General features: G+C 36.2%; 1 protein-coding gene across 1 annotated transcript in view; it reads right to left on the reverse strand.

The window, feature by feature from the left end:
- MALRD1 (MAM and LDL receptor class A domain containing 1) overlaps nt 1–16,910 on the reverse strand; it is a 282,559-nt gene that overhangs the window by 91,067 nt on the left and 174,582 nt on the right. The window contains exon 29 of the mRNA XM_027800878.2: nt 2,340–2,468. Coding sequence (XP_027656679.2) covers nt 2,340–2,468 — 129 coding nt within the window. The remainder of the gene's footprint in view (nt 1–2,339; nt 2,469–16,910) is intronic.

A 16,910-nucleotide genomic window follows, 5' to 3' on the forward strand; every position in this document is an offset into this window, starting at 1 on the left:
ATAGTTTTCTGAATATTTTTACAGAGCAGTTTATGATGGACAGCAATTCGGACTTACTGTGTGTCTGTTGTGAGGTTCAGATTTGGAAAAAACGACAAAGTGTGCTCAAGAAGGGGAACAGCCACTGAAGCCATAAGAGAGAAGCAGAACAGGGCGTAGGCTGGGTAGTTGCTCCTTTCTGAGGCCCTGGATCCCTACCTTGCAGATGTGATAACACTGCCCCACTTGCACCCTCCCTCTCAAAGGAAACAAAGCCCAAAGACAAAAACTATCTATGGGATAATGTGGAGCGCACCATCCAGTGTTGTAACACCTTTGTGCTGTGTCTAAACTGATAAAAAGGCTTGCTTATCGAAGTTCTCCATATGAAAAGCCTACATGACTGTGACTGCAAGGGTATGAAATCTTGACTCAGAAAGGGTGCTGTGGAGCTCCCTCTCCACTGGCCTGAGATACCCTATCATCATCACGCTGCGCTTCCCCTCTGAACAGGTCGGATGTCTATTTACTTTCTTCCACGTGTAGCTTACTATAACGTGTTGATCAACTCTGTAGTCTATTTCTTTACCTTTCCCTGTGTTATTTGTTATAAATCTATCAAGGGTGATCAACATATGATTACTGCCTCCATTATATTAATAGAGAATGTGGTTTGCTTGTGGGTATTGAGGTATGGTGTTTATTAAACTAATCTTATTAATCACACAGTGAGTCCCAGTGTTTGTTTGTGCCACCTGGGCCCACAACCGGTAGAGCAGAATCCCCACTGAGTAGCAGGCGGGAAGTCTGTTGGGTCACAACACAGGTCTATAAAATGATAAAAGGACGAGTTTGCAGAGTATTTTGCTGCACTGTGTCTAACTCCTGAAAAAATACAAGTATTATATACAGTAAGTACAGACTGTCTGTTTATAATCTATCTTTTCTTGGAATCTACTTGAAAAGAATCTTGTTTTTTAAAGTTACCAGTCAACATAGATTCATTTCCCTGAATATGACTCACAAAATTCACTGGGATGCAAAGGCCCTGCAGGAGGTAGAAACCAGAAATAGAGACACCACCTTCAGCATATGTACTTCAGAACTGTTATTTACTTTTATGAAAACAATAAAGAGGGAGAAATTCCAAGTTAAATCTCCTATAGTGACATCTTCACATGTATTCCAGGTTGTAAGTCTGTTGTCTGGGTAAACCAATATAATTTACATTACCCAATAAAGTCATTATTTTTGTAACCCTGTCCAGTCAAAGCATTTAGCAACCCCATGCAAGAAAAAAATGCCTTTGATTTTCAAGGGATCACTAAGCATTGGTTGATTCCAATGGAGTACTTGGAGTTCAACACAATGTGAACATTGAACTGATGCATGTGATGTATTTACTTTATCTGCCAAGGTTACTTTTGATCATATCTGCATTATGGCAGGATTTGGCCCTTCAGCTTTAACATTAAGCATTAAGACAGACTGATTACTGAACTGTATATATGGACTGCTTAAGCTTCCTACTCCAAAAGTCCACTGGGGTCTGGACAGTGACTGTAAATAAACAAAGACATGGAGCAGGAACAAAGGCACAATGTTTTACTGTTTTTGAGTTTCAAGTCTCAATTGGAAAGCCTGTTAACTTGATCCAGATTTTTAAAATTAAGCTGTGTCCTTCTGTTGCAAACAGTATTAGTGAAGAATACCTACAGACAAATTTCGTCTCAGTATTCACTTGCACTGCAAAACCAAAAGCAGACTGGATTTTGTCCAACTGTTCTGTAATAGCAAGAAAATATTTTCATAGCTCTGCAGTACCAACAAGAACAAAGAACAATGAAGACGTAGTAGTGACACAATTCAGATCACAAAGAAAGGATTAATCTGAAAAAGACAGGGCTGTTTTAAAATAATTTTTATAGCAGTATCATGTCTAAATGTTATTGTGCATTAATTTGCTTACTTGGTTTTTTCATTCAAGATCGACAGCTCAAAATGCTTTCACCTTAATAAATGGGTTTACATTTCTTCTCAGAGTTAATATGTATTGTAACCCATTGATTTTATTCCTTAAGTATATTTTTAGCTCTTAAGCTGTTTTAGTTTGTTGGGTTTCTTATATTTGAACTTCGGTTTGAGTAAGTTATGCTTTTGCAACTAAATCACACTTAAATATTTTTTGCAGCAAAATGTCTCTGAGGATCTGAAAATGCCAGAACTTCCGTGTTGGGGGAGCAGTCAACCTGCCTCTAATTATCTTTTGAGCAGCTCTGTGAATTTACCTAAGCTATGCTACAGAATTTAAAGTTATAATTTTAGCTGGTGATTACAGTAATACACAAAGAGATACTTACTGCAGTCAGCTTCATCTGATAGGTCTTCACAGTCTGGTTTATAGTCGCAGACAAACTGAGACTCTATGCATTTCTCATTCCCACACACAAAATCAGTGAGGGCAGGGCATTCCCTGGGATTCTCTCCAACTGAAACAAACAGGAGATTTAAATCAATATTGTAGTTAAATCAAAAAAAGCTCTTTTTCATTTGTTTAGCACGTTCCCTAAAAAAGGGTTCAGTGAGCTATTGGAAAGTAGATGGGCTAAAGGCTTTTTTCTGCTCATAATTACAGGATGTCATTTGGAAAATAAGAGCATTTTAAACAGAAAAATCACTGTTACACAACATTTGTGCAATCCACAAACTTTTAAAGCTTTTATAAAATGTTTAACTTTTTTTTTAAGAGTTTAGAGAAACTTCTGCTCTGAGTATGTGAACTGCACAAAATTGCTCTTATGATATTTAATAAAAGGATCTGTTTTACAACAGCAGTTTTTGATCATCTCTGAAAGTCAGTGAAAGCCATATCACAAAATGAGAGTAACTTCGTACCTTGCACATAAAGTGCCAAAACTAGAGTGTTGAGATTCAACCATCTCTGAACCATCAGACTATAAAGAAGCTTACATAAATGAATTTTTAGTTCAGTATGCTGGGTGCATAATTTCAATTAATACTAATTTAAATAGTTCTAGTAATCCCCAATGCAACATTTCAGATGCACTCTGCTTAAGCTGAGGTTTTTTTTCAGTCTGGAGCTCCAAGTTGGGAGAGAAGACATTTAGGAGAATGTATTTTGACTCTATTCATTGTATTATGTTTCACTTTTTCCTTCAAACATGACTAAAATATGACATCATTAAACACAGCCTGGACAGAACACCTTGATATTTACCTTTGTGCAGACGCATATTTCCAGAAGGGGAAGTTATTGATGACAGGGTATTAATCTCCCCAAATAAGGTACCTACTGAGGCTGAGGAACTACATTCTCATTGAAACAAAATAGGAAAGGAGAACTAAATTTCTATTTTGTTTAAACGTGTACACAAGGTAATATTAAATAGAGCAAAAACACAGCATTAAAATGTAATTCAAATATTTAGAATGAATAGTGCAAAAACAATTCAGTGATAGGGTTGGTTACCCGCAAGACCGGACATAAATTTTCAGTTTTGAAATATATACATCCCTCAGTTTCAATAAAATATGATTTCAAATTTATATCTGTCTTGTTCTTTTGTTTTTCAGTTTTACACTGTCAGTTTGATCTGATTAGGTGTCAGAGAATCCACAGACAACAGCATTGCCATGAATGCCTTAAATACAGGAAAAGCTATGGTTGCTTTTTAGAGAGAACCGATGTGGCAGAGAGCCCTTAGAGGAGAAGTGGACTTGAGAAAAAACTGACTGAAACATTTGTGACGTTTAAGGCAGTTTTCACATCTCTCCCAAAATATAATAAAACTTGATTGAAAATTTTACCAAAAATACATTAATATGTCTTATCCCAAATTATGGAAAACCACAGAATAGTTGAAGGAGAACTCTCAAGATCATCTAGTCCAACCCCCTGCTCAAACAGCCAGTTTGCGTTTTGAATATACCCACAGACAGAGCCTCAACAACCTCTCTGGACAAACTGTGCTTGTGTTTGACCACCCTCACAGTAAGAAAAGTGTTTTATTCTGTTCAGATTAAATTTTCTGGTGGTTTTGGGGTTTTTTGGGTTTTGTTTTGTTTTATTTTTTAATTTGTGCCTGTTGCCTTTCGTCTTGTCATTGGACATTTATGAGAACAGTCTGACTGCCTCATCTCCATTCCCTCCCATGCACTGGAAATGAGGCACTGGAAAACTAAGTGACTTCCTTAAGTCACTTAATGGCTTAAATAATGACAGAAATTATTTAATGGGAGAGCCATTAGGGTACAATAATTTTCACGTCTTATTTCACTGCATGTGAAAGAGGTACATTATCACCATACAGCAGATTGATATTTGAAAATCCTTGGCTTTGTGACTGATCATATTCCTCACCTTTACCTCCTTTCAACTTTAATCAAGACAATGTTGTGTTATTCTATCATTTATATTTAGCACATAACATTAATTGCAGCTGTTCCTTTTTTCTAATAAGCTACTGTATAGTACTTCAAGCATATCAGAAACCAGCATTTAAGACCATTATTAATTTCTTAGCTTATCCTAAAATAAAACACATGACCCATACACAGTCAAAATGAAAACTGGTATCTCAACAGATGTGAATGTCATAAATTTCAAACATAAAGTGACGTCTGTGAATTTTATTCTTTTGGAGTAAGACCTTGTTTGTATGTCAGTTTCAGGAATACGAGGTTACATTTATGATGATGGAGATTCTTCCACAGCCTTTGGCAGAGATAAAAATAAAATCCCTCTCAGAATCAACATACCAGCATTATCATAACATAGTCAAAGCAAATATTCTAAAATCCTGTTCAGAATTGTGACATTAAAGATCAACTTTCCAGAGTATGTGCTCATTCTGACCAAAACTCCTACACCAGAAAAAATACATCAAAACATGAAATACAGTGGGTTTTAACCACAAAATAAAACTTCAGCATCAATACACCCAGTAACCAAAGAGAGGTTCACAAAGAAGTTGCAATGTAGAAGTTTCATTTTTACCAGACATTCTTTAAATATCATATGAAATCACAGAAGCATAGAATCATATAGTTTGGAAAAGACCTCTGAGATCATCAAGTCCAACCATTGATCCAGAACTGCAAAGTCCATCACTAAACTACATCCCTAAGCACTGCACCTATGTGTTTTTTAAATACCTCCAGAGGTGGTGATTCAACCGCCTCCCTGGGCAGCCCGTTCCAATACTTGAACACCCTTTCAGTGAAGAAATTTCTCCTAATACCCAAACTAAACCTCCCCTGGCATAACTCGAGGCCATCTCCTCTTGTCCTGTTCCTTGTTATCTGGGAGAAGAGACTGATTCCCACCTGCCTACAACCTCCTGTCAGGGAGTTGTAGAGAGCAGTAAGATGCCCCCTGAGTCTCCTCCAGGCTAAACAACCCCAGATCCCCTAGCGGCTCCTCATAAGACTTGTCTTCTAGACCCTTCACCAGCTTTGTTGCCCTTATCTGGACATGCTCCAGCATGTCTATGTCCCTCTTGTAGTGAGGGGTCAAAAACTGAACCTGGTATTTGAAATGCAGACTCACCAGTGCTGAGTACAGGGGGACGATTACTTCCCAAGTCCTGCTGGCCACACTTAAGCCAGGATGCTGTTGGATTTCTTGGCCACCTGGGCACACTGCTGGCTCATGTGCAGCTGGCCATCAGCCAGCACCCCCAGGTTCTTTCCCACCAGGCAGCTTTCCAGTCATTTTCCCCAAGCCTGTAGCACTGCCTAGGGTTGTTGTGCCCCCCATGCAGGACCTGGCAGTTGAAACTCCTACAACCGGCCTCGGCCATGGGCCCGGCCTGCCCAGACCCCCCTGCAGAGCCTCCTGCCCCCCAGCAGATCAACACCCCAGCTTGGTGTCCTCTGCAAACTGGCTGAGGGTGCACTCGATCCCCTCGTCCAGATCATTGATAAAGAGATTAAACAGGACTGGCCCAGTACTGAGCCCTCGGGGACACCACTTGTGACCGGCTACCAGCCAGATATAACTCCATTTACTATCACTCTTTGGGCTCATCTATTCAGCCAGCTTTTAACCCAGCACAGAGTTCACCCACCCAAGCCCTGAGCAGCCAGTTTCTCCAGGAGAATTCTGTGGGAAACAGTGTCAAAGGATTTACTGAGGTCCAAGTACACAACATCCACATAAATCCACATAAAATGTCCACATATGAAAATACGTATTTAATCAGAAAAATGTGTTAAAGAACATATTGGAAAATATGTTCTCAATTCTGAGGGCTGAGCTGCAATGTAACAAAAAAACCATCTTAGAAACCACTCTGAACAAAGAAGAGAGGACATTCAAAATATTATCTTAGCCATTTCTAATTTAGTCATCAAAATTACAGGGTTGCCAAAATCTGAGTTTGCCTATCAGTACTGAATTTGGAGAAGGATTTTTCCAAAAACAGTATTCGAACCTCCCTCTAGGGAGCTGCAGTACAAATCAAAATTATGTCTCCTAATGAACAGCTTAAGATATTTTTAAAGCAGACATTTCAGATAAAATGAGAAATTTTCATTACGTCTTATTTCATTGCATATGTTGGTTGTATGGAACTGTGTGTAAAAATATATAGCATCTTGGCTAATTGTATTCCTCAGCTGTACTTTCATCATTATTAAGTAGAAAGATAACATGTATTGGACGATGGTTAACTATATATAACATGTAATATTATATATTTTTTTCCCAAACAGTCAAACTCACAACATCCCATGACAATCCAAACACGCAGAAAAACTATTCTAAGCAGAAAAAACATGAGAAAATACGGCAAATTTTATTTCTTGCCTTTTTAATCTAACAACAGCTCAAGAAACTTATAAGGAACAAATTTAACACACTCTTGAATACACTCCAAACAAATGTGGGCAAAAATTATTAAAATAATAATAATTAAAAGATCAGTTGTACTTTACTCACTGTTTACTTTACTCTGAAGTTATCTTTGAGAAGGTACAACATCAAAATGGACCAGTGAGCCACAGCAAAATAATGAGCTGTTTCCATGTTTGAAAATATCAGAGGTAGGAACTAATAAAATATCCAATACGGAAATGTGGATTTGTCACACAATAGGAATGAGCGGAATTGCAGGGAGCTGAATTTTTTTTTATAAGTACTAAGCTTATTTCTGAATATGCTATGAAAAATTTGAAGACAGCTAAGATATCCAAAAGCAAAAGAAAACATTTCATTTTAATTTAAGAAAACTGTTAACCAGAAAGAACTTTCACTTAATGAAAAAGTCATAAATGCTCTTTTTTGACTTGCACTTCTTCCAAAACATTTGGTTTAGCCACTAAACTGAACAATCCATTGTTTGCTCAGGTCTACATATAATTTTACACCGTAGAAAATATCCATACAGACACAGAGCATTAATCTACAGGCATAGCATGAGTGATAGAGCTATAAAAACTGGGGTTGAGGGGTGCTTGTTTTTTTTAGCAAGAACAGAAGCTCCAACAATATTTATTAATTTCCAGCACTCTTGCACATTTCTTGGACAATTTATTTTATTTTTCATTATGCTTTTCTCTCTCGTCCTACAATTATTCAGTCCATAAACCTGGGGAGGTCTGATGACTATACAGATATGCTGCAAGTCATAAGTCCATAATCCATTCCTTTCCCACAAAAAGAGAATATGTGAAAAAGAAAACCCCACCCCAAACCAAAATAATATATAATATAAAATACAAAACCAAAATTAATATTTTCATAGCTTATGGTAACAAGAATCTACTTGTTTAGAGCAATTAAACCCTTGATTTTCTTCTATATCAAAGCTGACAGGTCACAGCACATATCCTTGCCTTATTTTCTATCCTTGCCTTGTTTTTCTTACAGTAAATACTTGAGGATTACATTCTCATAAATAATAATAAAAAACCCAAACAAACAACAATTATTAAGGCGTATCAAAATGCTAGTTGTTTATTGTACCCATTTATTTGGTATCTCCTTGGTACTGCAGCATTTCCTGAAAATCAGACACCACAAGAAACTATCACAGGTCATACTTTAGATGAAGTAGTAACTACTGACTGCACGTTACGCAAATCCCTATGCCAAATGAAATGGCAGTACTTGAAAAGGAAACAGCATACACAGGATATCACTTTCCAATTAAGTCCAATTTGGATTGATGCAGCAAACAGACATATAATCTTCTAAGTAATTTTTAAGAATCCAATAGAACTGACTTGGCTTTTGGATCATTAAACCTTACAAAAGAAGCATGTTACCAATGGTTGTGATAGAACTCGCATTTACATACACTCACTTTCATTTCTATGTATTTTGTTCTGCACAAACCTTCCCTAGTAGGAATATGTGTGTGTGTTTGTACATATATAGAAAGCAAGCAAGACACAGATGTTGTGCATGCCACAAATAAATTCTGACACTACTGTAGATACATCACAAGCTACATATTTATATCCATCTCCAATATATGTTATCTATGGAAGATTAGCCTAAATAGTACTCACAGAATTTATAGACGTGACAAGATTAATTTGGAGATAGCTGATGAATCCAACACTATTAATCCAGACACTGTTTCAGTTACCAAGAAAAGACTGACTATGAAAGAACTCATAAAAATGGTCCTCTAAGTTTGCTACTAGAAGACAGCACCAGGCCAGAGAGTGTTTCTCTGATTTTGTGAGTACAAAAGCTTCCATTTACCAGTACTTTGCAAGATGAAAATATTCCTGTAATATCCATTACATCTAAAATCATATTCAAGTATCAGCTCGAAAAGCTACAGATCTTGATTGAAACAACATGGATAACTGCAAAACAGTTTTTAGTTTGATAGATACCAGTAGGTTTCATAGATTCGGTGTTAGGTTGACATAACTAATGTTCTCCTATTTAAAACACCTGTAATGAAAGAACTGACTGTTCACACAGCCAAAAAGAAGAGATGCTCTTGCTGTGTCACATTACAGTGCTTAAGACTCATGTATGTTTTCACTGGTTATGTTTGGCCAGTGCTAAGTGCTTGTGAAAGGCATATGGTGATTCCCAAGTTATTTATGGTTGCTAAAGGCTGCAGTGAATAAAATCTTGAGCTGTTTTGAAAAGCAATGTGTAACTCAAGGTCAAGTACACTGAACTGCTGTTTACCAAGAGTCGCATCTTTACTCTCCAAGAGGAACACATATACTCACTCATCAGTACACCATGACCATGTCAACAGTATGACATGAAACATGTAATGTATATTTAAGGGAAATTAGATGTTTTCCCCTCTATTTGCCTTTTTAGAAATACAGGTCCCTTCTGAGTATAAATGTTTTCAAATTACAGTTGAAAATTCACCTCTTGCTATTATTTGTTTGAATTTGTGTTGTGTAGTGAGAGCTCTTGTATCACTTCCCTCCCCTCTTCCACAATACTTGAGATGTAGGAATAATCAAAGATTTAAAAAATGAAAAATATTTTGTTGACAATATTATTCAGTGAAATTAACTTTACTTTCTAAGTTTCATTCTTTTTTTCAATTAAAATGTATGAAGTACAAGCTCCTAGGTTTCATTAGAACTGGAACACAACTGTACTCAGTACTCTGAAGTTCAGAAATTATGAGACATAGTTTGTATCAAGCTTTTCATTTGCTTACCCAATTGTTCAGTACTTTTTTCTACATCACTTTTTATAGAACATTAAAACTCTATTAACAAACTCATCAATAATGTTTCTGTCCATGGGTAACCTTGGCAATCTTTTGCAAGGAAAACTAGATAAAACTTTTCTGCTCATGCAAGCTAGATGAAATTTCAAATAAGATTATTCTGTAATTCAAAAACCATAGGGAATTCTCCTCACATAATGTATCCTTTAAAAGGCCAGATTTAATTCAAATATATGCATTGGTTCTGACGTAAATAGAAGATCTAACAAATGATACTGACTCTTAGGAGAGAATTTCACCTGTAGATACAAAAGTTTGCCAATGGACTTCCTAAAGATGCTCAAAGCAAGTAGTAATATGGTGCCTAAGGCCATGAAATAAAATGGAAGAATAAAAATTAATCCATAGTACTGGAAATGTACAATTGGCTCGGGCTCAAACAATAAAAAAGATAAAAAAATTCTCTTCAGCTTCTAGTGCTGATATCATGAAGTATGTAAACCCACACCAGGCAAGGACAGATGTTTTTATATTTGATTAAGATTGAAAGACCAACTTTGGCATAGAGTACATTAGTAGGAAAAGGAACTCATGCTCAGAGTACCCTCATGTAAAGAGCTGCTGTATTTTGCTTAGTGCTAAAGAAGGCACTAGGGTGAAGCACTGAGGACTGAGCAGTGAGTAAGCGTCTGGTGTTCTAGGTTTTATCTCTTTGAAGATGTCAAGTGGTAGAAGAAAGGATGAAGAGGAGATAAGGTAAAAAATCAAGTGATACTTTTGCAGAAAATTCTGTTTCCCAGGGCTTATGAAGATGTTCAACCAGAGACAAATATCACCTAAAGCAATTTGACAAGTGATCTCTACTGCTTGGTCCTTTATCTCCTCCTTGTCCCGATTTCAGTGTAAAGCTATATTACATCTCAGAAAGTTCATCTGAATACATTATTTTTAGAACTTTTCAACAATATTTACCCTACAAAATTACTATCAAGCTGTTGTTTCCACTGTGATGCAGAATCAATCCAAACCAGTCACAGCATTCTGTCACAGATTTCTTAGAAGCATATTATATTGATATTTTCTTTTTTTTATATATGGACTTGACCTAATGTGGTCCACAGGGATGGTTGTGACAGACCAATGGAGTACAGCACAGAGGTGCAAGTTGCAGTTATCTGCAACAAGGAGACATTTCCTCAGCTGAGTGCTCTCTCTGGCTCTGCAGAATCATCATTAGATGTGAAATTCATCTTGGCTGTCAAATGGCGTGGAGGTGTACGATGGGTTACAAAGATCAGCTGTTATATGCCGTCTATTTGTACTGGAAAGTGCCTACCCTCTACAGTAATTTCACATGAAAATGAACTCAGGCTGGGTCAGTGTTCATTCTTCTAGTACTGCCTTTATAGACAATGATTGTGAGGGTAAAAACCTCCTAAAATCCAGCCATCTCTACCCTGTATGTTTTGCTAGCCATGAAAAGTTGGATATGGAGAGTAAGCGATACATGAAGTGAATGTCAAAATAATGAGATTTTAATTTTATACTGAAAACCTGCTTTTGCAGCCACCTACTACCAAACCAAAGTGTCTTTGAAGTCAGCAGTATTTTTTCAAAAGTTTCACAGGAGATAAACAGAAACCGAAGAAGCCACTGAGGTCTCTTCATTAAAAGTAAGGTGAAAGCTAAAACTTGTTTCTTGCATTCAAAATCTGTGGCAAATGACCTTAAATGCTTTCCTAATAACAACCTGAGAGTTACAAAAAGAAGTGAAGATGATGAAAAAATCTGATTAATCTCTCATGCATTTTTTACATAATCTCAAACAAAAATAGCAGTCCTGGAGTTTTACAGGTAGGCAAATGGCTTTTGTACAGTGCAATAAAAAGTAGAGAATATCATGATTTTCAGGCTGGTGCTATCTCTTCCTTCTATTCTTTTAATCTTTTAAAAGAAGATTGTCAAATGCAATATTATTCATTCCCTGAAGCCAGGATATGTATTTGGCTATGTAATATTTTCTTGTTCAGTAAAAAATAATTTATATTTTTTTATAGGGTTCTAAAAATTCTTAACATGCAATGCTGCTTAAGTGAACACGTTGTGCATAACATGACTTGCACAGGAATTCAAATCTTCTCCCAGTGTATCCCTGGCAAGCTGGCTTGAGGGACCCTGTATTTCCCCTACATTTCTCCCAAGCATACTGTCTTCCCCACCAAGTCCTCTGCTCAAGGGCATTAAGGATGTCCTGTGGAAGGCAGCTGTGGTTTACACATTTCCAGAAGGGAGATTATTTTGTGCCTAGAAACAAATTGTGCGTTATCTATACCCTCTGCTGAGTGTAATGAGACCTGTGTTCAGTAAGATTTTAACTCAAAAAGGGTAAAGCATATTCATGTTAATGTATGTTACAGTAACACAAGTTAAAGCCACCAAAAATTACTAGACTTTTCAAAATGAGCTTTCTTCCTCTACGACGAAGCAGATTCAATAGATATCATCAAAATGTAAATTGACAGCTCACCATGAAATCACAGAATAATTTCCTTCTAAAGGCAACATCCAAACATTAGACTAACCAGAATTTTACTATTAATTTCAACACATTTACTGAGAAGTTTTAGCTAGGTGATGCAATTCCAGTGTTCCATGTCAGAATACCCTGACATTGACCTATTTATAAAAACAAGTGAAAACATAAAACATTAAAATATTTTAAAGAGGGGAAAAAAGGAAAAAGATCAAAACCCCCAGGTAATGGTACATATATTCTGGCTGAATACAAATGTATATCTTGAGTGACTAAATCAGCTCAAGCAGCTTCCCTCTCACTTCAGGGCCAGGTTTGTATTGAATATTTTTGTTATAAGAGTTTGAACTCGTCTCAAGTGTCTTAGAAGAATAAACTAAATTCTCCACTAAATGCAAAGCTTTGCATGATACATTGCTGAGGATTCAAAGAGAACACCTGAACGCTAGGATGTTTTAGTTTTTTCTCTCTGATCTGCAAAGCTAGGATGGAATTCTAATGAGAAAGGATTTCTCTGCTGAGACTTTCAAAGCTTCTTGTTTATGGAAGCATGGAAGCAAAGTTGTTCAAAGGATTGCAGTACCTTCACCTAAGGTCTTTGCCATAAACAGGAGGTGAGGAGGAATACAAATACATGAGGAGAAAGGGAAAGAAAAAGTTTACCACTAGGCAAAACAAGTTTTATTACATTTTAAAGAAAATTTCTGTTCAGCTCAATTTGGTTAATGAATTTCCTATTAATAGAAGCACTGTGGCATTTTGATTTTGCTTTCATTTAAAAACTAAATTTAAATTTAATACCACTTCAAGTGTGACTGAATGTGTATCCTATTCACCTTAAACATGAGAAAAAAGCCTGTGAAGTCTGATGCCAAATAGGCAACCCACAAAGATCACTGAAGCTGTAACGAAAGAGATCTTTCTTCTTTCTGGACTTTTATCACACTGAATTGCCAGACCATGAAAAAATATGTAAATCAACGGAATAATCAACTATTCTATAAACCTGAATTTAGAGTTATGAGTCACTTATTTTCATTTATCTTTCACTGTTGTTTTTCAGGTGGTGCCCTGGGATGCCAAAATCAGTATGCATGATATGGCTGAGTAACGTATAAGTCCATGCTTATACTCCATCTTTTGTATCTGGAGTACAAGATTCCTCTTTAAAATTACAGATATAAAAAATCCAGACTGCTGGCAACAACGTTTAATGAGTTGCGCTCTTGATTCACTGTTATATGACAATAAACCATCACCTGGAAAAGCACATCAATAAAGCTCAAAGTGCTTTTTAAGGTTACAAACCCATAGCGTATTTCTGACTTTTAAAGATTTTAAAGATTTTTAAAGATTTTAAAGATTTTTAAAGATGTTATCATGAAAAAAAGTGTCAGAAGTCTCAAAAATAGAATTATCCTTAGGGATTATTCTGTACAATACTCATAGGTATTTTACCTTTTTATTAAGGCAAAATTGTAGGCATTTTTTCAAGCCTGCAAATAAACTCATACATGGTCAAAATAAATTATTTAAAAGCAAAAGAGATGATCACTTTAAACTCCATTCAGGTCAACTAGAATAGTCTATCACTAAAGTTGTATAAAGAATCATTGTACAAGAAGTTAAAAAAAATTCTAATGTAATTAATCAATATATGAATTAATTTAATACTAAGAATAATCTCTGGCTGTGATGTGACTCTGCTATTTTTCACCTTTTTCAATTAAACCTGCAAAATAAAGATATACCAGATTTGGAATTCAAATTATTTTTGCTATCGAAACACAACTGACCCTTTTATAACCAACTGATAAGACTCTTTTACACCTTCTTTTTTTGTATCTCTGACAGTATTTCCAAGACCTACCACATTGCCAATAAAGCCACAGTTGCTTCTTGACCTCAACTTCCATAGAAATCACTGAGACTTGAGGGAAATGAGCCTTGCAGTATAGGGCCCTAGAATCTCAGATCACAATAAAGTTTTATGTAATATTCTACTGATATAAAAGCTTTTAACTAATTTTTCAAAGGAAATAGTGAAAAGGTTCTCTTTTGTCAGTTGAAAATCCTCATACAACATGAGCTATGTAAATCACAGTTATGTAAGTAGAAAGCAAAGAAAGTCTGCAGAGCTAATCCACTTCCATGCAGGCTCTGTTACAAGGTATAGTTTCTTTATATAACACATTGTACGAAAGCAAGCTGAAGGAAAACATGTTTAATAAAACAAGTCTTTGGATTATTAAACTCCGCTCTAACCATTGAATAATACCATCCTGCATGAAAACAATTCTAATATTTACATGTCAAAAATCCTCACACAGACTGCCCCTCTTTCCTCTTCACTCTCTCCACTTGAGTACATTATTTCTGCAGAGGCAATTATTTTATTTTGTTGACTACAAACCACAATCCAGGAATACCATTCAGTAGCTTCCAAAAAGACAGTCAGTGAGGAGGAGACTATCCCAAAATATCTGAAAGCTCTAAAATTGCTCTAACATTAGTTTCTACCACTACATACCATCTGCTGGGAAGCAGGTAAACATTCATTTTTTCCCCCCTGCAATTTAGGCTTTCTCATTTCCATTCCATTCTGTTTTTTTCAAACCTGTTATTCAAATCTTAATTATTTCCAATTAACTTCTAGGTTTTTTTCTGTTCCTCTGCTTATGTAATTACTATGGCTAGAATATCCATAATATTATATAAGATTTTAGTTTAAACTTACGAGTCCCAGTGGAAAAGATAGATGTGGCCTTTGGTCCCCCCAGAGGACCCTGGTTATATGTTTAGCTCAGTAATTCTCCAGCTATAAAAACAGTACATGAGTATTGTAAATTCGGTCATTTTTTTGAGAAGAAACCTCTGATCCCTTCTGGTTTGTATGCTACTCTTCTCCTTGAGTTTGGCCACAGTAAGATTGTGTTTGCTGCCTTTTAGCTTTGTTACAACAGACACAATAAAACTGTGAACCCTGCACTGTGAAAAAACAATTTAGACATGACATGCTTTCTCTATCCTGAGTGCCCCAGGCTTGGGTCAGATGGGAAATGTTATTTTTGAGAATCTGGCAAAATGTATTTTGTTTGTTTGTTCTACAAAGGTAAAGAACCGATAACAAGAAGAATGAAAAAGGTCAGACCATGTCTTCATGTCATCCTTCATGTCATCATGCCAACAGGAAGGTCAGCATACCAAAAGTCTTCAGAAAATTAAGAAGCAGATCTCAACTTGTGGAGTAGAAAGCAAAAAAAAATCATACACAGAGCTGATGTGGAAGGTGCTAAAAGACAATGCAATAATTCTCTTTCATCCTTGGTTTGAGCCTAACTATCATTGTAGAGACAGGAAAAACATGGTGTGGGGTGAGGTTTTTTTGGGTTTTGTTTTGGTTTTTTTACAGGCATGCATTTGCACACATACAGTTAGAAAGGAGATATATGACAGGCCTCTGATCCTGCTGAAAAGCAAAGACATAAGCATAAACTCATTCCCATAGGATATATACACCTAAAATTTAATAAAAACCCTGCTGTGCCAGGCACACACTACTGGAGATGCTGTAAGTAAATGTTTCCTGACTGTATAAAGACCGTACCTTATTACAGTGCAAGAACATCCACTATGCAAGTGACACCTCTATACAGGATTAGCATCTTGGATCTCCAACGTTTCTGATTCAGTCTTTAAAAAATTTCTTTGCATTGTGTATTTGCCTTCAACTGTGTATTTCAAACTTCTATGAAAAAAGCCTCCTCTGAATCATCCATCTTAATAAACTGTAATTTTCTGCAAAATACACAGGAATATTACTACACCAAAGCTGTAAGTGTGTGAAAGTAGTTAGTGTGCATGGTGGAACTGCTTTCCCAACAGAGCTTCTTGTAAAACAAATAGTTGCTATACAGTAATAAACTCAAGGTACTTTCTGAACTGTTACACTGCAAAGGTATTTTAGTTATAAAACACTATTAACATTCAGATTTATAGGGTCATAGACTAAAACCAATGTAAATTTCAGCAATCTTAAAATTTTAAGAGATTTAAGATCCTTCATATGACAGCTTTCCAACTCCCTACTGAAAAAAGTATCCTTCCTTGCAATGACAATACTGTGGAATCTTTCTATCTATGTTTATATAATGCCTGTTTTCAGGTTCTTATAAAATATGTGGACTTAAGAGTAAGCAGAAATATTTTTGCATTACGTTATGTAAAGATATGCTGATAACATCTTTATGAACTTAACAAGGAGGTTTTGTCTTCCTTAAAAAAAATGAATCCTGCTATTTTTACCTGCTGAATATCTTTATGAATCTGACTGTGAAATTGGGTGTCTAAATTGTTGTAGCCCCAAAATGAGACAGAACCCCAAAAATGTGGTTTAACAAGACCCCAGTGTATGAATTAATATATCTGAGCACAACTTCGCAACAAATTGCGAGAGACACCTGTATTCTCTTTGTTATTCAAGTTGATAGGGGAATGTTGACCTCCCATCTACTACCAGGGCATCCTTATCCATGTACCCTTGTCTTTGGAGAATAACTATATACATAGCAATGGGGACAATGAAACACTTAGAAAAAGCGCAAGGAAATCACTAGTGTTCATGTGCCTGGAAGGGCTTTTAAGGGTATATCTGCGTGAGAATTTTAATGAAAGTGCAGTTCTGATAAGTCCCAAGTTGTATCCAGTTTCCA

Source organism: Falco cherrug, chromosome 4 (genome assembly GCF_023634085.1).
Source record: "Falco cherrug isolate bFalChe1 chromosome 4, bFalChe1.pri, whole genome shotgun sequence".
Taxonomy (NCBI): Eukaryota; Metazoa; Chordata; class Aves; order Falconiformes; family Falconidae; genus Falco; species Falco cherrug.